Source organism: Myotis davidii, unplaced genomic scaffold, assembly GCF_000327345.1.
Source record: "Myotis davidii unplaced genomic scaffold, ASM32734v1 scaffold379, whole genome shotgun sequence".
Lineage (NCBI taxonomy): Eukaryota > Metazoa > Chordata > Mammalia > Chiroptera > Vespertilionidae > Myotis > Myotis davidii.
The window spans coordinates 1,595,214-1,620,197 of record NW_006290553.1 but is presented as its reverse complement, the minus strand read 5'-3'; the positions used below and the strand labels follow the sequence as shown (position 1 = coordinate 1,620,197).

At 40.8% G+C, this 24,984-nt stretch overlaps 2 protein-coding genes across 2 annotated transcripts in view; one reads left to right on the top strand and one right to left on the bottom strand.

Moving 5' to 3' along the window:
* Window positions 1-24,984, bottom strand: part of CD96 (CD96 molecule) — an 87,767-nt gene that overhangs the window by 33,886 nt on the left and 28,897 nt on the right. The window contains exons 5-8 of the mRNA XM_006763612.2: window positions 22,809-22,864; window positions 9,982-10,072; window positions 7,194-7,382; window positions 615-707 (exon numbers count right to left, since the gene is read on the bottom strand). Coding sequence (XP_006763675.1) covers window positions 615-707; window positions 7,194-7,382; window positions 9,982-10,072; window positions 22,809-22,864 — 429 coding nt within the window. The remainder of the gene's footprint in view (window positions 1-614; window positions 708-7,193; window positions 7,383-9,981; window positions 10,073-22,808; window positions 22,865-24,984) is intronic.
* ZBED2 (zinc finger, BED-type containing 2) lies at window positions 15,154-17,555 on the top strand. Its single transcript, XM_006763603.1, has 2 exons — window positions 15,154-15,237; window positions 15,472-17,555. Exon 2 carries the CDS (start codon window positions 16,294-16,296, stop codon window positions 16,945-16,947), a length of 654 nt encoding a protein of 217 aa, XP_006763666.1. The 5' UTR covers window positions 15,154-15,237; window positions 15,472-16,293; the 3' UTR covers window positions 16,948-17,555.

Here is a 24,984-nt window from a genome sequence, read left to right as displayed (position 1 = left end):
TTTACTTCTACTCTTCATAGAATATATATATATTAGAGATAGTCATCACAGTTCTTTGTTAAATACACAGGACATGAACATAGAAATTTATAATTTGTTTGCCAACTTCAGAAAGTCAGTGTTATTTCTTTGCTGTCGAAACACTAACTCAGCCTGATCTCCATTATTAATAATGCCCCTGTGAGGCTGAATTCACAGTCTTAACTAATCAACTTGGCCAAAATTAATTTGAACCAGGACAAATTTAAATTTAAAATTTTATCTACCTACCTCTGGTCCACAGAATCTCTATTTACAACCAATTTCTTAAACATCCTACTTAGATGGAGGAGGGCTGTCAATTTATTAACCTACTTAATAATATAATACAAAATTTAATTTCTCACTGAATATTTATTCACCCTGGTTTTCTTAGGGCTTTAAGTGAAGGACTTTGGAAGTTGTGCTAACTCTTGGAAACCTCAAGAATAGTACTTATATATTTATCTGAAATATCATAGATTAGAAAAGCTCATGAATGACACAAAGGTTTTGAAATTTTCTTTCTTTATCAGTATGCTTTCTTAAAGGATTAATAGGACATGGAAATTAAAACAGTGTGAAAATATTCTTACCTGTGGGAGATACGTTGTTGGCTGGAGAAGGTTGGATGCCAAGGGTAGATTCTGTAATACCTAGTGCAGGATCTATCGGAGGGTTTATTGAGCCTGAAAGGACAAAGCAGAAATTTATCATGAATAAAAGTACTAGAATAGAAAGATAAAGTATTGACTTAGTCTCCCTGCCCCAACTTTGTTTATTCATGTAACAAATCATTACTGAGGCCTTTTAACAGGCAGGGCAGTCGTACAAAATGGCAAATAACAGAGGCCTGGGGCTGTCTTTAAAAAGCATACAGCTAGAGGATAGGTGGGGCGCCAGGCACTGTGTTGATGCTGTGAGAGTCGAAGTGAAGGGGACCAGGGGGAGGCAAAGGAGGGGCATCGACCAAGGTCGGGAGGTCAAGGAAAGCTTTCTGAAGAAAGTGACGTTTAACCAAGACCTAGTAAAGCAATCACAGCAGCTAATATCTGAAGTCTTTAAAAAGTAACCACACAGTTCACAAATCCATAAACCCACAAAAATTGTTTTATCAGCAAGCGTAGAAACAATGATACAACTATCAGACTGGATATAACACCAATGAACTTAAGATAGATGGTATGATTATGCTTTTTCTAAAATGCCTATTTCTGTCATAAAATTTTTATTTGGCTGCACTTTCCTCTCTGTGTGTGGGAGGGGGTTTAATGAAAGAGAGGCTGGAATATGTCATTTGACTTATATATCCATGTCAATTCCTTAAAGCCTCCATTATTTTACTATAAAATATTCCTATTAACAATACAAAACAATTTACAAATGCCAAAAGATCTACTGACTTTAAGAATATGTGGGTTACATATGGGTAAGTGAATTCGAGGCTAGGCGACTTTGTGATTTTGTAGATAAAATGCCATTGGGTATAGTGCCACATATCTGATGTCAATTATTTGGATATTTGATTACAAATTATACCTTTGTTTCTATTCTGTAATTTAATTTAAGGGAAAAGTATATATTTTTAAAATTATGTCACTTGAAACCACAGCATATTGGGAGGAATTTCTTACTATCATCTAGATGCATCTATGTTTTATTTTTATTGGTGGTAATGTTGTTACTGCTATTGGCTGTAGGCGGCACTAACAGCTGGCTCTATTTGCTATCACACACATGATTCCTTGTTATTAATCTCTGCGGAGGTAGGAGGGGGTAGTTATATGGAGAGTATATGAATAGGTTAGTAGAATGACCATCTTCTCCACATGCCATCCCAAACAAGATGGACCACTTAGCATGATGTGCACATTTGATCATGATTTGGCCTCTCACATCCCCTACTTCATTTCCTGATGTTGCCTATCATCTTTTACATCTCTCTCAGATCACATTCTCCATCCAGCAGGTGGTAGCTCAGCCCCTTTCCTAAACACGATATGCTCTCTCTGAGTGCTTGATCTTTGTGCATGCTGTTTCTAACACTTTCTCACCCCAAACCTCCTGGGGTGCACTTCCTCAAACTTACAGAAGCCTAAGGAGCTGTATGATGTGTTCAGAGTTTACCCTGCAAAGGCCTTATTACTTACTGGGCATGCCCTTCCAGAGAAGTAATTATTTTGTTCCTCACTTTGTATTTTTGTATTTCATGCAAGTGGATGATGATTCAGTGCCTACAAATTCCCCCTTAACATTGGAAGGAAGAAGACCAGCTTTAAGTACAGAGCTGACTACGGGTGCATCATGAGCCTTATCTTCCAAAGGAATAACCTTCATCAGTCAGAGCACACACATGGAAATATGATTCGGAGGTGTTTTTCTCTGTGGATTCCTTAGCACAGAGGTTGCCACACTGTGGCTCACATGTCAAATCCCACTCATCACCTATGTTTGCAAACAGAGTTTATTGGAACACAGCCATGCCCATTTGTTTATATAGTATCCATATAAGAAAAATCTGTTGTCTCTGAGTGCTAAAGCAGAGAAATTTTGGGAATATTACAGAGTGGAAAAGAGAGTAAGAGGAGAGCAGTTTTTGTTGCCTTTCATAAGAGTAACGATGTTGGTAGGCTGAAAGGTAAAAGTGTTTGAGATGCTCCCTTCCCCACCTACCCCAGTCTCCCAGGAACTCCTTCGTCTGACAAAAGCCCTGCAGAGCTTTCAACATGAAACTTGAGGCCAAAAATATCCTTCTGGTTTCAGATTGACATGCAAAGTCGAAACTCTGCCTCAGTCAAAACAAAACTCAGGAGGTATATAAAGAAGTGGCTAAAGCCTAAAAGGGAAAAAAATTATTTTCTGAAACTTAAATGCAGAATTTAGCAAGCACATTGTCAGCCAGTTTTTAGGCCATCATGTCAGGGGTTGAGCTACTGGCCAAAAGCAACTCACTTTGTTTCCGGGTGTGTCCACTCTGCAGCAGGCCTGTCAGGGCCCTCAGGACCAGCAGTGGGCAGCAATGACCATGTGTCTGGCCCATAGAGCAGAGCAGGTGGGTCAGTTTTAGGGCTTCCTTAGAGCTTGAACCCCGCTCAGCTATTCCACCTAGAAGTGCACTCCAGAGCATGCTAGGCCCATGCTTCTCAAAATGTGGTTCCTGACTTCTCTTAGGAACTTAATGGAAATGCAGAATCGCAGGCCCACCCCCTTGATTTACTGAATCAGAGTCTGCATTTTACCAAGATCCTTGGGTGATTTGTATTCATACTAAGGTACTTTATTGTATGAGGGACATAACAGGAAGTATTCGTCTGGCACATCCCATCTCAATAGTCAATGGTTCTCTCCTCCCATTATTAACATATCCCGTTTTAATACTCTCTTTACATCCCCCAAACACATGCACACTCACACACACTCACGGGACTCATTAATCCTTAACTCTCTGTCTAATCCCAAAGGTCTTGACCTTAACAGTTACAGTTGGAAATCCATTTAATAAACAAATCTCAGCCAAGGCTGATGACAGCCAGGATATTACCCTCCCAGGGGGGTATTCACACTCAGCAAAACAAAACACACTCTGTGTATGCCCCCACCCCAAATGGACTCCGCATTGCTACAAGAGTACACATACCAATAAGGAAATTTCCGGAAAAGTATATACTTTTTAAAATATACTGTTGAATTACAGGAGTCTACAGGCTCTGGTACTCAAATAACTGCTTGATGAGCTGCCAATCACCCCGACCCTGACCCGTTCCCTTTCTGAGTTTTCCATAGTAAGAATCCCTGAGCATTTGATATTCCTGGGAGACTGGGGTAGGTGGGAAGAGAGCACCTCAGACCTTGTTATCTTGCAGCCTTCTAACATTGCTACTCTTCTCTGGGAATAAAAGGCGACAAAAACTGCTCTCCTCTCACTAACCTCTTTTCTGCTCTGTAATGGTTCCAGAATTTCTCTGCCTTAGCACTCAGAGACAACAGATTTTTCTTCTGTGTTTTCATCTTACTATCTGTCAACAACAATAGCTTCAAATGGTAATGATTCTTGGACAAATCATGAGACGTTAACTCCAGTGTTCGTATGGCATCTGGTGGTACCACCACAGGCAGAGAAAGCATGTTTGGGAGTGTTTAAGGACAATAACAAATAGAAAACTATGATGGAGTGATGACATTATTTTATGGAGTCTCAACTGCATCTTCTACATCATTCACAAAGATGTATGTCAGATTGTGACCGGAATACAAGCTATAATTTGGGGAAAATGGACTCTTCAAGATTTATTGTCTTTCATATTTTACCACAAAGGATAAAAACTTATTATAAAATTTTAAAAATAACCATCTTCTCAGATCCTAAAATTATATTAGATCCAAGGCTCTTCTATAATATTGGAATTATCATGTGCGTTGTGTATCAGAATGAATTCTCTTCCTATTACCTTGAAATATTCTTTACTTTTGCCCTAGCCGGTTTGGCTCAGTGGATAGAGCACCGGCCTGTGGACCAAAGCATCCTGGGTTTAATTCTGGTCAAGGGTATGTACCTCGGTTGCAGGCTCCTCCCTGGCATGTAAGAGGCAACTAATCGATGTGTTTCTCTTACATCGATGTTTCTCTCTGTCTTTCCCTCTCTCATTCACTCTCACTAAAAGTCAATGAAAAAATATCCTCAGGCAAGGAATAACAAAAATAGTATCCATTATTTTCTAATCTTAAAAATAAATATACTTCAAGAAAATGAGAAGATACGCTACAGACTGGGAGGAAAATATTTGTAAGAGCACATCTGATAAAGGACCGTTATGCAAAACATATACAAAGAACTCTTAAAACTCAACATTACGGAAACAAACTATTTGATTAAAAAATGGGCCAAACTTTTGACACTGAACCAAGGAAGATATACAGATGTCAAATAAGCATATGAAAAGGTGCTTCATATCACATGTCACCAGAGAAATGGAAATTAAAAAAAAATGAAATATCTCTACAGAATGACCAAAATCCAGAACACTGACACCAAACGCAGATGAGGGTGGGGAGCATCAGAAACTCTTATTCATTGCTGCTGGGAATGCAAAAGGATACAACTGCTTTGGAAGACAGTTTGGTGGTTTCTTACAAAACTAAATGTGCTTTTACTATACAATCCAGCAATTGTGTTCTTTGGTATATAGCAAAGTTGTCAAAAACTCATGATGGCATATAAATCTGCATATGAATGTTTATGGTAGCTTTATACATAGTTGCCAAAAGTTGGAGGCCACCAAGATGTCCTTCAGTAGATGACTGTGGCACAAGCATACAACAAAATAGTATTCAGTGCTAACATAAAAAATTGAGCTATCAAGCCATGAAAAGACATGGAAGAAACCTAAATGCATATTGCTACATGAAAGAAGGCAATTTGAAAAGGCTACATGCTGTATGGCTTTAATATAACATTCCAAAAAAGCAAGTCTATAGAGATAGTAAAAAAAGCTCAGTATTTGCCAGGGTTGGTTGGGTGTGGGAGAACAGGGATGAATAGGTGAAGCACAGAGGATTTTTAGGGCAGTGAAACGATTGTATATGATACTATAATGATAGGTACATATTATTATACATTTGTCCAAATGCATAGCACCAAGAATGAACCCTAAAATAAGCTATTGACTTTGGATAATTATGATGTGTCAATGTAGGTTTCCCAATTGTACCAAATGCATATTCTGGTATGTGATATTGATAATGAGGGAGAAAATGCGTGTGTGCACGGGGGTGGGGGTGGGGGTGTATACAGTAAATCTCTGTACCTCTCTTTTTTTGCTGTGAAGCTGAAACTGCTCTAAAAAATAGTCTTTGAACAAAAACACAAGCACAGTTTTAACATCACAAAATATTTGTTTTTTTAAAACATATGTCTATGACAGAAATAAGGTTCTCTTTGGAATTTGAGGTTGTTTGGTCTCTAGTTCATGTTAGGTTCTGCAAAAGTTATTGGTAAAACTATGTGAGAACCAGTTACTTTTAATGTTCCAAGACTGCACCTTAACTATACCCAGCCTTCAGCAAAGAAGGTGTATTTATTTTTGAAAGAATTAGGCAAAGTTGAATAAGGCTATATATATGAAGAGAGAGAGAGAGAGAGAGAGAGAGAGAGAGAGAGAGAGAGAGTTATAAGAGGGATGGGGATGGTGCTACTGTCCCAATACCAAAGAGGCAATTGTTTCTGAATAGTGGGGAATGAACTTGCACTGAGCTATTATATACCTTTGCTGGTTAAGGATCCCAGGAACCAACCGCCTGCATTGTGACAGGACTGGGAAGGACCCAAGATGCAGACTGAATCAAAGGGAAACTCTTTTCCTCATCAATTATTCTGATTTTTATGAGTATGTTACAGACTACCATACTTCTGAAAATAGGAAGGTGGTAAAGATGTTAATAGTCCTTCAGAGCTTATTAATGACTTGCAAATCTATTTAAGTTTTATAGGCATTAATTTACTATTATATATGCATATTTGATGGTTGTCATTACAAATTTCTATTTTTATAAGTAATCTGTTGTCACAGTGTTTGTCGAAACATGTGTTCATCTCTTTTATGTGGTAAGATCTTCATTATTTTATCTAGTTAGTTAAATGCTGAAATATGTACAATGATCCTACATATCAATTTTGTCATAAAAATCTTCTTTGTGCCAGACTCTGTGCTTCCAATCAGGGGTACTAAAGCAAGATACAGTCTCTATCCTTAAAGTATTTATATCTTATACATGGTTTAGCCATTGTGCTATATGTATTTGAATGTTTTTAGCAATCCAGAAGGAATTTTTGGATTTTTTAAAAATGCTAAATGATCATCTCTCTTGATCATTAATATAGTAGTGTTAATGTCAGTTAGTTAAGAGTTATTATTAATAGAATTTGCAAAGAAAATGTTCTGTATTCACCTGAAATTCTTGAAAACATTCTTGAGTCAGCTTTTTATTTAAAGAATACTTTTTCAGTAGGGTCCCATTTGTCAAAAAATGTTTGCTACTTTGAAATTTAGTAATTTTGAGTTGTGTAGCTAGATTAAAATATCATGGAAATAATGAGTATTCTATTTGTTCCAATTAGAAATACTGGACTTATGGCAGTCTTGGCCACCCCTTGTTGACCTTACTAGCAGACTACTCACCCAAGGAAAAAGTGATCTTTTCAGATGAGATATTCCACACTTTGTTTCCAGGCACTGGAGTCTGAGCCACACACCAGATGGTCAGGTTGTTTGATTGGGCTGGTTCATTGCCATACACCCTTGTGAAAACAGACTTTATGTTCAAAAACCCACTTTTGTCTTTTCTCTCTTCATTTGTAATGTATATTTCTACAAGACGAATAAGAGCAAGATTAGTCACTCACATTGCTGGCATGAGCCATACCGTGATGCCAAGGCCTGGCGGGAGACAGTTTGGTTTACGGTAAAGGAGAGTCAAAAGGTGTCCAATGGCAGTATCTGGGCAGTGAGGGAATGTTCCAGCAGGCCCAGGATTAACTGGAACTGTTTGCTGAGGCTGCTGCGTGGCATTGGTCCATGATCGAGATGTGAAATGAATTAAGAGCAGCGGCTCTCAACCTGCGTGTCGCGACCCCTTTGGCGGTTGAATGACCCTATCATAGGGTTCGCCTAAGACCATCCTGCATATCAGATATTTACATTACGATTCATAACAGTAGCAACATTACAGTTATGAAGGAGCAATGAAAATAATTTTATGGTTGGGTCACAACAGGAGGAACTGTATTTAAAGGGCCAGAAGGTTGAGAACCACTGATTAAGAGGATTGTTTGGATTGTAACCAGGGCCCAGGGGAATTTGAGGGCTCTGCTGTGGAATCTGGATACACAGAAGGAATATGCTTAAGTGATCAGGAACTATAAAATGACCTCAGCTGAAACTCTGAGGTGCTCTGTGCCATATCAGTGGTTCCCCCTTCCACAGGTCCCCTTTACAGAGGGAGGACAAAGGGCCCATGCCCGACGGCACTGGACCCCTTGTTGCAAATGTACATGTCATGCATATCTTTACTTTAATGGTGTTGCTTATTGTTTCCCTTTCCTGCAATAAGCTGCAGATTTATAACAATTGTCATGTTGGGTCCTGTGAGTCTTCTTTAGAAATAAAACCCCGTTTAACTGCCACTGTTAGTCCAACTTCCAAACAGCACACATGGTGGCAGGGATTTAATGTAAAACTGTCTGTCATCGTAGGCCATAACTTTCTGAACTCTCACAGCGTCTTTACATTAAAGGCTCTACATGCTAGTTCTGAAGTTATTACTGGCCAAACTCATAACTAAATGTAGTTATATGCTGGTAGAGCTCTGACCACACCATCCGGCCTTATAGTTGGGAGTGTAATTATAACTGCACAGGAACTTCATTTCTCTAATATCATTTTCTCCTTAATTCAAGCTAGCCTTGTTCAACCTAATATTGCTATGGCTCACTTGCCTCCTTTTAACCAGATCCTTCTACCTGTGCACATACTGCACGTCCACTCTTCAATCATTAAGCCCTTAGGACGTTAGGTTCTGGTCAGCATCAGACTTCTGTCTTAAGAACAAAGCCTCAGGTCTGTCAACCATAAGAGCAGAGTTTCTGCTAAACTCAAGATAACATCTTGACCTCAGTTATGTTTTAGCCCCAGGCCCAAGAGAGCGGAACAACCCTACCACTACTAACCACATCCTCATGAAATCAGACAGGACGACGCCATGCAACATCGGGACCTGATGCAATGATCATCTCCTCCCTTTGCTTTGGCTCCAAGGAATCAGTAGAGCCCAGGACCCCAACTCCCTTAGCCACCTTGACGAATAATTTCCCCCCTATATAATTAATCTATCACCCAGAGGTCATTGGAGAGCCAGGTTTCAGAGTACTGGCTTACCTATGCCTCTGGGCTTGGTGCCAATTCCCTAAATAAACCTTTACTGTACTTTCTTTGCTGCAAACTACCATTCACGTCATATTGGGCTTTGATGCATAGGCAAACCAACCCCTTTAGCTTGAAGTAACATAATGGACACATCAAACAGGGCTTATTTAACAGGAGAACATATCTATAATGACATTTAACAGATAATATCAGGATTGCATCCTGTCATTATGGTGGGTGAACTAGTTTTAAAGGGAACTAATAACAAAACCAATAGTAGTTTCAAAATGAATCAAGTGCATTAACACAATGATTCATGAACACCAACTTTTAAGTTCATTATTTTTAAAAAAAAATAATGCAGTAACTGTGTGGTTCAGTTACTGTTGAAAATATGTTGCACGTTGAGGAGAAATGACTCAGGAGAAAGGCTGTTGTGCCAGGCAGGGGATGGCTGGGATTGTTCCAGCAAAGGTAGTCATGTTTATTACCTGTGAAAAATATAGCTTTGTGTAGTCTCATCTGAGCCTATTTCAATGTGTTCCTGCCCCAGGAACTTTTAATCCTCCAGGTGAGCATGTTCCTTGTCACGGAGCCAAGTTCTCTATGTGCACTTCCTCCAGTGCCTTCCCTCTCCTGCCCCCCACTCCACCCAGGTCCTTATAAGAAAATGTAGAAATCACTCATTTATTGACTTAAAGCAGTGCTACTAAGTTAATTGAATTATATGAAATTATTACTAAATGTATGTTGAATTAAACATTTTGCCCTCATCTAAAAGTTCTGCTTTTACTAACAGTGAAATAAAACATTACTGTTTATATAAAAGTTGATGAAGTCAAGTGTATTTCTCACATCCTGGGAAATGATACCCCCATCCTCTTGGAGGAGCCGGATGAGTATCAGAAAGTGGCATTTAAAGTGGCTGTTGTTTTTGGAATGGGAATTGTCCTTAAATGCCAAGCTAAACTTAAGCAACCTCAATTTCTATTGTTCTTTGTTTTCTTTCTTTGCCAAATGCATTTCCATTGAATGATTTCCTTACCTTCTCTTTCACCTTGAGGAAAACTTCTGTCTATAAACCATGTGAGATTTGCTGTAGGAAATACATTCCTCAGTGAGCAGGTAAATGTTCTCTGGGTGTAAATACAAGACACAGGAAGAATTATTTGCAAGTTCAGAAGTAAGGAATACCCCTTACATCTCCACCAACCCTCACAAAAGGCAAATTGGCAGAAAACATTTTCTCCATTTTTAACAATGCCATGTTTTAAGAGGTTGTGTGAAAATTTGAATTATAAATAGACTTTCTCTTTATAAAGATGTTATAAATTAATGGCTAGAATCCAGGACAATACTGGTGTTGCAAATCTGGATTATTGGTTTTGTAAAAGGAAAATCACAGCTCTGCACAGGCAGAATAAAATAGTAGTAAATGGAAATGAAAAGATAGAAGGAAGAAGCTCTAACAGGCAGAGGCCAGAGAAGAATATTCTGTTAGAATAAATGCTACACTTTGGTTATTTCCATTCCCCAAATAATATAATGTAGAGGGTGGCTACAGGGTTTAGACAGGTTCAAGCCTTGGACTAATGAGAGGGCACAGTCGTCTCATGGCAAAGCCACGTGCAAGTCCCAGCTTGAAGGGCAAAGCTTGCCCTCATGGTCTGAACCTGTAGTCCCAGGTGGCTGAGTGATGTAGGCTGCGGGATATGTAGCAAGTGCTGCCAAAACAAAGCTTGATAGAGTTCAGGTGCATGTAATTGAGTAGATTCGAACCCCCCCGCCTCCCTGAACATTGTAAACATCTTGACCACGCCCTTACTTTGTCTCATGGGAGCTGGCTATAAAATAAAGATTTGGCTTGCAGGCTGTGGCACTGTCTCTCCATCTGAGAGCATCATCCCACCTAGCCCCAGCTTTATTCTCTTGTCTGTCCTCTTTAATCCTTCCCCCTCCATCTCCCTCAGGTTTACCCCTGGCCATGCTGAGCACAGCACAATATAAAATATTATTTATAGCAGTGGCCACAGAAACCCTTTACTATAAGTATCTCACTTTTGACTTGTAGAGAGTTTTCCATAATCCATTTTCATTTTATTATATTAATACTATAGGGTAAGAAAGATACACCTTATTATCGTCACTTGACAGATGGGAAAACCAAAGCACAGAATCACAGACTAGCTAAAGGGTGTGGGATGTAGTTGATAGCACAAATTGGGAACTATTACCTCAATCCCAGTCCAAAATATCTCCTGGTAAAACACATTGTATTGAAATAAGAGAGAAATAGAAGAACAGGTTGTTTATGTCACAAAACTAGAAAGTTTAGAGGTAGGATTAGTTATGTTTTATTTTCAACACTGTGTTTGTTCTTGGTGAGATGGTGGTTTCTTCAATAGCATGGTGAAAATATCCAATAAGACTTATTGGATCCTCATTATTTTATCTGAGATACTGAAAAATAATAATTCCATTTATAATTACTTGCTTTCTCATCAAGACATGTGTGTAGTTTTACATATTACCAGTCCTTGTTTTTAGTTCTCAAATATTTCCCAATTGATGAATATACTAGTTAACTGATAAAGAACCATTAGCTGTATGTGATGCTCAGCGTGCCAATTTCCCCACAGACTAGTTAGCCCCTAAGAGTCTGGACCTTCCACAGAGCTGAGAAACCAAATTTAAACATACTAAGTTACATTTCTCTGGTGAGATCCTACTGAGGTGCAGTGTAGCATACCTAAGTATGTCACTACAAAAGGAATTTATCTGTTGTGTATCCAAGATGGGAAGGATCAAACATTGCAGCTTCCATTTTCCCACTCATTCAACACATGCAGTGGCAAGAATGCAGATCTGTGAAATTGCTTCACTTTCTGTCGTAAAAAAATCAAAAGTAAAATAGGTCCCCTAAAATATATTCCTTTTAAGTAAAGAAAAATAATTCAGTTTATTTAATCCAATAAAATGCCAAAGATTGATGATTATCTCTATGATGTAAAAGTTATAGGAAATGGAGTGTTATTATATCAACTAGAGGCCCGGTGCACAAAATCTGTGCATGGGGGGGTCCCTCAGGCCAGCCTGCACCCTCTCCAATCCGGGACCCCTTGGGGGATGTTCAACTGCCTCTTGCAATCTAGGACTGCTAGCTCCTAACCCAGCTGTGGACAAACTATGCCCATGGGCCAGATCCGACCCGTTTGAAATGAACAAAACTAAAAAAAAAAGACCGTACCCTTTTATGTAATGATGTTGGGGTGGGAGGCTTGTCCCTCTCCTGGGCTGCAGCCCCAACTGCTGGCATCCAGGACTGTGGGGCAAGTGGCCTGTCCCTCTCCTAGGCTCTGCTCGCCTGCCAGTCTGATCACCCCTAACTGCCTCTGCCTTACCCTGAACCCAGGATTCAGGATTCCCTCCCTCTGGCCAGCCACAGGCACCTGGGACCGCAGGGTGGGCGGCTTATACCTCTCCTCGGCTGGGCTGCAGGTGGAGGCACAGCTGCTGGCACCCAGGACCATGGGGTGGGAGGCTTGTCCCTCTCCTGGGCTGCAGCCCCAACTGCTGGCATCCAGGACTGTGGGGCAAGTGGCCTGTCCCTCTCCTAGGCTGCAGGTGCAGGTGCAGCCACTGGCACCCAGGACCACGGGGCAGGTGGCTTGTCCTTCTCTCAGGCCGTAGCCTGGCTGGTCCCCATTCCTCTCTCCCCAGTGTTGAGTGTCTGAGCAGTTAAGGCGTGATGGCATGGCAATGAGAGGGCATGACATTATTTGCATATTAGCTCTTTATTATATAGGATAACTTTAACCACTCTTATGATTCATTTCCTCCATGCTCAGTTAACCAAAAAAAAGACAATGGTATGGTAATATCAGTAACAAGTGTTGGTTCCATTACTTTTTAAAGCTACTATCTCACTGAAAAAAAATTTCTTGTCAACTTAAAAAAAAATGTTTAAAAGATTTACTCTTGTAGACTCTCTGAATTCAGATTTTATGGACTGATTTAGACTTCAATTATTCTATACCACCTCCAGACTGTGTCCCAAAATTTTGTTTAGGAATATAATTCTTGTCCTGAAATTCCTCCCAATCTCTCTAAAACTGTAGACTAAAGTAGTTCAAGTTGAGGTCAAATATCTTAGGAAACATCAGCAGATATGGTTTTGCTGAGCAAAGAGAACTGTCTTTATTTGGAAACTTCTACTTGGTCCAAATGAGTATGAAAAAAAACATGTTACATTTAAAAAAATAAGAAGTAAATATGCACAAAAGTCTACATGCACACACATACAAGCACACACAGGGACCTGTTCCTCTACTCTAAATTAAATCATAGCCGAAACCGGTTTGGCTCAGTGGATAGAGCGTCGGCCTGCGGACTGAAGGTTCCCAGGTTCGATTCCGGTCAAGGGCATGTACCTGGGTTGCGGCCACATCCCCAATGGGAGATGTGTAGGAAGCAGCTGATCGATGTTTCTCTCTCATTGATGTTTCTAACTCTCTCTATCTCTCTCCCTTCCTCTCTGTAAAAAATCAATAAAATATATTTAAAAAAAATCATTCGCTCACTCTTTGTGTGCCTGTTGCCTCCGTGAGACAAGCCAAATCATTGATTTCCCCAACACATTATTCTAAGTCCACCTGGAATAAGTGAGGAATAGCACAAAGAATTGTATAATAAGTGCCAAATGTATTTGGAAATTTCTGTATGACTTCAGAGAAGAGTGAAATCTGAAAGTAACTTAGAGAACAAAGTTGAATTTTGTGGACAGGGAAGAGATGAGCCCAGACTACAGGTGGTCTCTGTTGGAAAGTAGTGGGGAATTCACAAAGCTGGGCAGATGGAATGGGTTCCTAGGCCAGGTGTGAGCTGGGAACATTGTCCTGGAAGCAGAGGGAAGCCAGTGGATGGTTGGAGCATTATGGGATTGAGGAGTCAGGAGAAATAGATCTAAATCTGGCTGTAAGACTGACTGTTTCCTTATTTCCACAGATGAAATACTGAAATGGTGACCATTTGTCAGTTAACCAATAATTAGTTTCCCTAAATTTGGAAAAAACCTTTCCCAAAAGGCTTTGCAAAGAATCACTTTGAAAGCATTTAGCTTTTTAATCTAGAAAGACAAACCTTAAAAAAATTATCTATGTCTTTACCAACTCTTCATTCCTATCTGGAGTCTTCCTCCACACCCTTACCCCCTTCCTTTTCATTTGGAATTTTACTCTCAGGCTCTATTTGTTTTTTACTCTGCCTATTTCTATCTTTTTCCTATAACTCAATTATTTTCTTCCTGTTCTTTCTTTTTTTTTCTTCCTGTTTCTTCTTGGGAGATTTTTCTTCTTAAATTTAAACATGTATATTCACTTATTTATAATATGTATGAAAATGTATTTTTGCTTAAATTGTGATTATACCTTTATTCTTTTTTTAAATATATTTTATTGATTTTTTACAGAGGGGAAGGGAAAGGGATAGTTAGAAACATTGATGAGAGAGAAACATCGATCAGCTGTGTCCTGCACACCCACTACTGGGGATGTGCCCGCAACCAAGGTTCATGCTCTTGACCAGAATCGAACCTAGGACCCTTCAGTCCGCAGGCCAATGCTCTACGCTCTATCCACTGAGCCAAACCGGTCAGGGCAGCTTATCCCTTTATTCTATTCCAACTGAGAGAAGGAGCTAATCACACTTACACTTTTCCAATTCTAGTTACATAATATAATAAAAAGCAAATCCAAATTTTTCTCAATTGGCTATATTTATTTGAATGGGGGTGTTTTATTTAATCTTCCCTTTCCTGTAAGTTCTTTGGCTTTTTACTTACTGAATTTACATCTATAGTTTCTAAACCAAATTGAGACTCTTGGTCTGACAATTGGGCAAAATATTTGAAACCACAGTTGCCCTTGAGGCATGTGGCTTCTGTCCACATTCACTCCTTTCCCGTTAAATCTCCTTGGCTTGAAAGCTAGATAATCTAGTCATCTGGAAACAGAACTACGACGTGTAGGTGCTGGATTCGCTCTTTTACTACATGACATTTGCCAGGAACATCTTTTTAGTGCTGGAAGGGGTGGAGAAAAAGTTTGCATTTGTGTCTGTGTTGCAGAAAAACCCACAGGCAGGGACACAACCATTTGGGAACAAGGCTCCTCCGAAAGTAGGAGGGAACAGGAACTGGAGGTACCTCCTCTGGGGCAGGAGTCAGCTAATAACTATTCAAGGCACACAGAGCACTCACCCTGCACGGGAGCCACTGGAGACAAGACCAGAGCTTCTGGTGCCTGTAAGTAACCACTTGTGGCTGGTGGGTGTTTCCCAGCTGTTGGGGGTTGCAAAGCTTGATGAATAAGGCTCTCATTCCCTTCAGAAATGACCCAAATAAGGAATCAGAGGTCAGGCTGCTTTTAAAATGTAATATGATTTTCATTTTTTTAAAAACCCTTAAAATGTAGTAAATAAGCGAAACATCTGGAGTCAGCTGCTGTCAGGAAGGTCTTATCAGCTGTTGGTTTTGCAGGTGATGGTGCCGGGGAAGGTGGAGCGTGCTGAGCTGCATGCCCAGGACCACAGGCAACACTGAGCCTGTGGAGAAGTTCCACCTGTTCCTCCTCCGTGCCTGCCAGCTCCTCCTGCTGATAACAGCTAAGCCTGATGTTCGGATTTCTTAGAATCCCGGCCCCAGAGGACTCTGGAGAGATAAGCTGACCTCACACTAGGAAGTTTATTACCCGGACCCTGGCAGGCTTTGTTGCCGCTGATTGCTTGTTGTAACTGTGCCTGGGAAGCATAAGTCTCTCACATCAGCATCTGTCCTTGCTTGCTGCTACCCACACTGAGAGAGACCTGGGGAAACCCCAGTCTTGGGCGTCCTGAACAGCCTGGACATTGAGGCTGTTCATGCTACCTCCAAACACATTTTACAGGATCTAGGAGCATAGAGACAGTGGAAGCAGCCGGGAGAAAACCTAAAATTTTCAACATTCAAAGACACCGTGGCGTGGTGGATGTAGATGGAGAACACTGAGTGGACTGAAGAGCTTTGCAATTGTTGCACTAATGTGCTTTGACTCTGGCTTTGCCAAGGAGGGATCAGCACATCCGGAGCACAGAGGGAATGAGCAGGGGAGCCTCAGAGGCCATTTTGCTTGGCTCTGACTCACCCTGACTCTCCAGTGAAGCAGAAAGGAGAAAACATCACACCAACTGGGTGTGGCCAGCTTTTGACCATTACTGTGAAACCCCAAGAGTTGCCATAGTTCCTTTCCAGGTACGCAGTTAGCCTTAGTTGTGGTTCAACTGAGACTTTTAGCTCAAGGAAAGCTGTAGAAGAGGAGGCAGTATGAGGCGGGAAGAGGAAGAAGAGGAGAGAACCAGGATGACGGCAAAAGGGGAGTTACTAATGAAGGAGGAGGAGGAGATCCATGACATGGGAGAACTGGTTGGCCCTTTTGTGAGTGCCATGCCAACCCCAGTGCCCCACAACAAGGGGACCCGGTTTTCCGAGGCCTGGGAGTATTTCCACCTGGCTCCTGCTCGTGCTGGGCACCACCCCAACCAATACGCCACTTGCCGCCTATGTGGCCGGCAGGTGAGCCGTGGCCCTGGGATGAACGTGGGCACCACAGCCCTGTGGAAGCACCTGAAGAGCATGCACAGAGAGGAACTGGAGAAGGGCGGCCATGGTCAGGCAGCACAGTGCCAGGACCCGAGGGGCCAAGGGCCGCAGATCCCCATAGGCATCGAGGGCGAGTGGGCCAGGCTCCTGGAGCAGGTGAGCGCCCTGGCTTTATGGGCCAGCCAAAGAGAAAAGGACCTTGTCAGGAGGGAGAGGGCAGTGGAATGGCGGGAGAGGGCTGTGGAAAGGAGAGAGCGAGCTGTGGAGGAGGTAGAAAGGGCCATCCTGGAGATGAAATGGAAGGTGAGGGCAGAGAGGGAGGCCTGCCAGAGGGAGACAGACCAGCTGGCAGCAGCTCACCCCTTCCATTTTGTTTAAACCGGGCTTGGGGAAATCTGTTCTGAAAACACCGACTTCAGATTCCTAGCAAAGAGCCATTTTAGTTCCAGCTTAAATATACAGCAAGGCAATATAGTGCGATTTTGCTTTTAGGAGAAAGCTTGCATGCTATGTGTTAATATCAGCAAGTTCTGAATTAAGCAAATGTTTAACTACGGGGTTCCTAGTGTTGTACTGATTAAACCTTTAAAATACACTGACTAAATATAGAGGTTGTGTCACACCATGGGTCTGTGAGTTGTTCTAGGTCACAATGTACCAGCCTGTCAGCACTGATGAGTGAAAATACTGGCATGTATGCCTCACACTTGGTTTTGGTAAAGCTGGAGGTTTTGACAGTTGAGGCTGAACTGTGCCTGCACGGCCAGCTCCCTGTAAGAGGCCCCACCGGGAGCAGAGCTGGGGCTTCCTGGGGTCGAGGTGTTTGCGTGCATCTGGCAGTGATTTGAGAACTGGATACAAAGCTTGTTCTGTGGAACTGAGCAGTGTAAGGACAAAGAAGCTTGAGCCTGAGGTCTCCAGACCCTTCCGATGTATACCTTTCTCCCACTGTGGCAGTGCTCTGACACCTGCTTATATTAAAGCTGTTCCATCACTCTAATGTGTCTGAATCTTGTCTTTTTAACAACTTAACACAGAAATGATTAATGCATAACTAGTGCAGAGAGAATGAAAGACTTTATAACTCATTTGAATTAAATATTAATAATAGAGAACATAGCCATAGCCAGTTTGGCTCAGTGGATAGAGCATTGGGCCGTGGACTGAAGAATCCAGGGCTTGACTCTGGTCAAGGGCACATACTGTGGTTGTAGGCTCGATACCCAGCCCTGGTTGGGGCACGTGCGAGAGGCAACCAATCAATGTTTCTCTCTGTGTGTCTCTCCCCATCCCTTCCACTCTCTCTAAAAATCAATGGAAAAGTATCTTCGGGTGAGGATTAAAGAAATAGATGACATAAAAATGTATTCATAAATAGTTAAAAATGTAATCTAGCCTCATATTAAGGTATGATAAGGGAGAAGGAGTTAATGAAGAAGAGATGAAAGAAAGCCAAAAAGAAAAAGAAAATGATAGATGGGTAAATAAAAAAAAAATATGGACCAGAGGCAGAAAAGTTAAAAAGAACGAAAAGGGAATAAGGAAACATGAAAAGATGAGAGAAGAGAGACAGCTCCCTAGGCAAAATTCACCACAGGAAGATAAAAGAGACCACGGCTGTCTGGGAGAGTGAAGGACAGAACATTTTGTTAAATTCTGAGGTCAATTTTAATGAGTTCAGTTGCTTTTATTTTCTTTCCATAGAACACACAGACCACTTGTCCATTTGAGCAGGAAGTTTTGGATTTTATTCCGACCTCTGAAATGCTAACTGCATATCCATCCATTGTTCTCAGAGTTTTAAAACTCTTCATCGTTCAATTTTCAGAGATGTTTTGAAGAAAGGGTGACTAATAGTCCATAGGAAGAGAAAAAGTCCCTGTGTTGCTAAAGATATGCCTAAAATGTTAACTCAGGAATAGAATAAAATCAAGGTGGAAATTACTCTGGTCTTTGAGCTAGAGCTGACTGTTGTTTTGGCTGTTTCCTCTAGAACCTTTTTAAAAAAAAAAACTGGGCTGGGAATAGGGAAAACAGAATGGTGAAAGCTGGGAAAGATAAGAGGAGATAAAGATGGTAGCATTTCACTATTTTGTAGGTAACCTAAGCACTCTGTGGGCACTGTGCCTCCTGAAAGTGGACAAGATCCTCATATAATAATGGTGTCTGGCTTCGTTCAGTCCTCACCTACATGGCTCCCTATTAGTGCTTTTTCTTAGACTCCACCAGCAGCTCTAACAACCAGATCTGTCTTCCCTGTGAGCTGCTTGTGGAGCAAACACAGTTCAAACACCAGACTTGTGAAAAACCCAGGCTGTAATGCAGTCCTGTAAATCCCTTCCCCTCCCCTCTCCCCTAGAAAGCTGACTGATGTTAAAGATTTCACTTCCCATGTTGTTTCCCCACTGGGTATGGTTGCCCTCTGAGGCCTTCCCCAGGTGGGGTGAACGCTCAGGCCCTCACCACTGCAAGGATGATGGTGGCTGGCAGACTCAAGCCCATACATTTGTACTCAGAGACTTATTGTGCTACAATATGCTAGAAAAAAAGAAAAGGGGCCTCAATACCTAATCTTACACACACACACACACACACACACACACACACACACACACACACACACACGGAACGTTTCTTAAAAAGGTCAAAGAATCGCCGAAACCGGTTTGGCTCAGTGGATAGAGCGTCGGCCTGCAGACTGAAAGGTCCCAGGTTCGATTCTGGTCAAGGGCATGTACCTGGGTTGCGGGCACATCCCTGGTGGGGGATGTGCAGGAGGCGGCTGATCGATGTTTCTCGCTCATCAATGTTTCTGACTCTCTATCTCTCTCCCTTCCTCTCTGTAAAAAATCAATAAAATATATTTTTTTTAAAAAAGAAGATCAAAGAATCCCCAAAGATTTGGGCCTTTACAAAACCAAAGTCAAATAAACAAAATATCAAATTCTGTAAACAGCAACTAGAGCTTTCCTTTCCAATATGTGCTTTTATGTTATGGTGTCTGTTTTATATGGTTCTTATTATTCTTTTCTTCCTTAGGCATGTTTAAGCCCAACTGCTTTTGTTTCATGTTAGGTAGTTTTCTTTATATTCCCGCCCGCCCCTAAATTTTTTCAAATATAACTAAGGTTAAGAATGACGAGAACATGACCTATGGAGATGACTGAGTTAAAGAATGAGCACAGGCCTAAGGAGAGACATGCGGCTTGAGGAGAGAGACTGCATTGTTGAGTCAGCTCTGGAATTTTCATGCGTCTCTCTCCTGCCTTCTTTAGCTGCGTCATTGGAGCTGGGTTAGAGGGCCAGGGGCTCATTGGCTCGGCATCTTTTGCTCTAATGTAAAACTCTGCTACGTGGTGGGGCCCTGAAGTTTAAGCTGAAGGTCCCTTTTCCATCTCAGCTATGAAGGGAGGCTCCAGCCATATTGGAGCTCTGGTGGATCCTCCCTCTCAGGAACACACAAGAGCATCCATCACAGGTGTGACACTTGGACACCCCTGGCCTGTCGAAGCCTGAGAGGCATCATTGTTACAATAATTTGGGAACTTTTCTATCTTACAGGAAAACTACATTAGCCGTAAACTTTATAACTTTAGCCTAGCCAGTTTTGCTCAGTGGGTAGAGTGTCGGCCTGAGGACTCAAGGGTCCCAGGTTCGATTCCGGTCAAGGGCATGTACCTTGGTTGCGCGCACACACCCAGTGGGGCGTGTGTAGGAGGCAGCTGATCAATGTTTCTCTCTCATTGATATTTCTAACTCTCTGTCCCTCTTCCTTCCTCCTTGTAAAATATTAATAAAATATAGAAAAAAACTTTATAACTTTAGTAACACTGGAAAAACTACTCACAACGGACCAAATGCTCTAACACTGAGCGCTGCTTGCATAGTAATATGTAGCACATAATAGGTATTTCACATGTTCATGTTGACTTAGAGAGTTAATTCCTAAGGAATGAAGGGAGAGCATTGAAAATTACCACTGCTCAACACGTATGGTAGCCAGATGGCAGATAGTTGGCATATGTGCTCCCATCTGATCCATACTTCACTCTTGTGAGGTTGGGATCAATGATGAGAAAGCTAAGGAACTGTTATTCCAGGGTCGAGTCAATAAGTGATGGATAAGACTTTAACCCAGGTCTATCAGGTTCCACAATCTATGTTCCATTTTTTCATTATCCCACACTGTCTCCATCACATAGTACATTTATGAATATAAATGCAGAGGAAGAAATGGGTGAAAGAGAGTGAGTGAAAGATAAATACTGGGGAGGAAAGAAATATTCCTGAGACATTTACAGTGTGCCATGTACTTCATTACTGTGCATAAATTTAATTCACCTAAGAACTTTGAGAAATATGTATTATGACCCCAATTTTAGAGGTGAGTTGGCTGAGACTCATGGGGGTTAATTACTTGGTAAGGATATGTAGTTAGCAAGTGGTCTAATAAGGATTTGACAGTAGTTCTACCTGCCCCTGGATCTGACTCCTTTCACTGTACCACCTGGCCTGGATATGGGCATGCTAAATTCTCACCCCAGCTTGGCCCTTTAGTAGTGACTCAGCCAGTTGTTCAGATTCTCCAGGCCTCAATTTCTCATCTGTAAAATGACAGGTACCCTACTCTTTTTTTGAGGCTCATTGGAAGCATCACATGATGAAAGCATGTGAAAGGGATTTACAGAGTTCATAACTTATTGAAAATGCAATGGAAATTATAAGAATATCAGAGTGAGGAATCATTAATGTTTGGCAAGATGTTAAAAGATCAATAGACAAGCCGTGTCCTGTAGCTGCTTAAATGGATTTGGTAAGAGTTTATTCACTAATTCCCCAGGAAGTAAGTTTCTTCTGTTTTCCCTCTCAGCACCTACGCAAGCTTGGTACAGAAGAGGAAATTTAATAACATGTAAGACAAAGTCCTTTTTTTAAAAAATTGGAATTTTGGGGTCCAACTTTATGGTTACATATCTAATTGAGTAATATTACCTATAAACACTGATATCAAGAACCTACAAGAAGTCTTTATAAGAAACAAAATACCTACCAAATATTATACCACTAGATTATTGGTTTTATTTAAATTAATGAAATGAAGTCCACTGATAAAATTGGGACTTAATTGTGACAGAACAATTTAAAATATTTTCCTATATGCTCAGAACTTCAATAGCAATGATCTAAAAGACTAATACATAAAATCAGCAAAAGACACAAATACTTGAGATATATATATTTCATCTAAAACCATCCCACAGAGTCTGAGCTAAAGAAATCATAGGTAATTTAATGTTCTTGGGGCTAGAAGAGACTAGAATATAAGTATAATTTTCTCTCATCCCATGTAATAGGAAATAGAGTTAATGAGAATATTTTTTATTTGGAGTTATGAAAAGCTTGAGTAAAATCATAATGCCACAAGACAGTTGATTAACATACATAATAGTAATATGAACAAAACAACAAAATGGTATTTATTGAGCAATTAATATATGCCACACTATCTACTAAGAACTTTTCATAGGTTATTTCATTTAATTCTTAAAAACAACAATGTGCAGATACCCATCTAATCCCCTCTATATGAGTGGGAAAACTGACTACAAAGCTGTGAAATAACTTGCCCAAGGTCACAGGCAGCAAAGAGAAGAGCTGGCAAGTGAGCACTGAGCTCAGATTCCAGGTGATTAGATTCTGGGAACTACCTACTAGAAACTGAAGTCAGAGGGTCTACTTTACTTCCCCTTTTCTCTTGCCCTTTCTCCTGCTGCTAAGAAATAGCCGGGTTCTGAGAGGTACATAAGGACAGCTTTCTTCTTGTTAACTTCAAAATAAAAACAATGGGAAAGCTGGTACAGGAAATGGCTTTGAACAAATTAAATGTCAGCTGAGCATAAAACTCATTCTTTCACCAGGATTCACACTGCTCTCTGCCCTACTTTTCCTTCACTATCTACTTCAATTTTTATTAAAAAGAAATTTAAGCTATTGAGACTTTTTTTTTTTTTTCAGAAAAAATAAGGACTCAGAACCACAGATCACATACTCTGAGAGCCCAAAATCAGAAAGTAAGAATGCCCATTAGGTTTCCAGCTTCAATTCAACTTCCCTTCTACCTCACCAGAAATTAATTGGCTGAGGGCCAAAGAGTAATATCCTTTGGAAAAACGTTCTGGACAACGATGTAACCTCAGTGTGTTATACTATAAATTTTCAAAGGCTTTAATGTGACTCACCTCTCCCAAGACATCCATGGAGTTATTTTCCACAATCATGGGGATTTCTGGCTTAGCTTGAAGGCAAAGAAAACACAGTTAGTGCCACGTAATGCCATCTTACCTGACTACTAGTGTGTGTGTGTATAAAAAATTCGTCATTTATAATATATTAAACACTCACTGTGTGCCTGGCAGAATGTTAGATTATTAGGAAACAAAGGTGGGCAAATAATCTTCACTGTGCTAAAAGTATTAATATTTTCCTGAAAAATACAGATACATAAACAAGAAATTAGAAAACGCTGAGATAAATACCATAATTGAGGACATATAGGATTTGAAGAAAGCTTTTAAGAGAAACTGCTAACCCAACCTTAGGGAATAAGAGGAAGCTTTTGAAATTTGCAACATCTAATTGATAGTTGAATTATGATTACTACTGAGTCAGGTGAAAAGGGGACTGTGGAGGAGGGGAGGGACAGAAATACAGTATAATGTATAGGCCTCTGAAAGGGACAGGAAAGACACTTTATACTTTAGTTGTTTGGTACTAGAAACTATTAGGAACTATTTCAATGATTTTGTTATCCTGCTAGATTATAGGTGCCTCAAAGCCAGACTGTTTTATTCATCTCTTCATCTCAAGCACTTAACAGAGCCCAATCCAAAGTAGGTATTAATTCTATCATGTTGAACTTAAGTGGTTTCAAGTAAGTTCTTTACAAATTTTTTTAAAATTTCATTTTATTTTTATTTTGTTAATCCTCACCCAAGGATATTTTTTCATTGATTTTTTTTTTTTTTTTAGAGTGAGTGAAAGGGAGAGGGAGAGACAGTGAGAAAGAAACATTGATGTGAGAGAGACTCATTGATTGGTTGCCTCCCACACACTGTCGGGATTTAGCCTGCAATCTAGGTATGTGCCCTTAGCCAGAATCAAACCTGGGACCCTTCAGTCTGCTGGCTGATGCTCTATTCACTGAGCCAAATCAGTCAGTATTCTTTCTTAAAAATTTAAATATATTTTTATTGATTTCAGAGAGGTATGGCGAGGGATAGAGAGATAGAAACATCAATGATTAGAAAGAATCATTGATTGGCTGCCTCCTGCATGTACTACACTGAGGATGGAACCCACAACCCGGGCATGTGCCCGGACTGGGAATTGAACCATGACCTTCTGGTTCATAGGTCGATGCTCAACTACTGAGCCACACCGATTGGGCTCAAGTAAATTCTTGAGTACAGCAGACAAAGACGTCTATGAACCAGTGGAGAAAATATTAAGACCCTGTCACAGGTGCTGTTAATGCCTGCAAATCCACTTGACATTTGCCTTTACTTGCTGGTCAAAAGACCTCGCTAAGTAGAGACAAATGTGATACCTTCCTAAGGATTTATTGGGGTTAGGGGAGCACACTGAGTCCACAAGCAGGGCATACAAGAAATCCCAGAGTGTTTGTGGCAATAACAGATGGGGAGTTGGTGCCTAATATCCCAGCTTCCTTGCCTCTGATGTGTGTTCTTCCAGAGTTCCCCAGGGGTTCGAGCTCCAAACCCACAGCTTGATTGTGTACCTTCTATTATCTTCCTTCCTCTTCTGATGTTTCAGAGGATTACCTCTCAAACAAAGGAATTCAACCCAAATCCTCCTCTCCTTGCTTCCTTTCAGGAGAACCCAAACCAAAATACAACCCTAAAACACTGAGGAAAGGAGGGGCATTTCTGACCTTCTATTGGCAACAAATATGTAGAATAAAGGACCCCAAAGAAAGAACAATTACTAAAAATTGCAGGGGTGGTAGAGATTATTTTTGAAGCTCAGGACAATCAGATTTAGAGCTGAGGAGCGGGAATTTGTGATGGCAGGTGACTTACCACTAAGGAAAGGGAAGTTAAAGGAGACGAGTGAAGGAGATGCAGGAAGCCACAGAGGAGCTGGCAAACTTCCAATCCCTGATCTGCTGAGAGTAAAGCCATTGTCCGGAAGAAGAAAAGAGTGGATCTAGGGCATGTAGAATGGGTCTGTGGAACACTTGGGTATTTATTTTGAGGTTTTCATATTTTTATTTTTGGCTTCATCTATTTGAGGAATAATCAAGGAATGCAGAGTGGATTCTAAATGAATTATGTATTGTGCTTCTATGCCAGGGCCATGATGATATATGTTCAGGTGACACCCACAGATAGGTTC

What these genes read in the sequence shown, in the direction of transcription:
- ZBED2 (XM_006763603.1), top strand. Translation starts at nt 16,294, where the DNA reads ATGAGGCGGGAAGAGGAAGAAGAGGAGAGAACCAGGATGACGGCAAAA.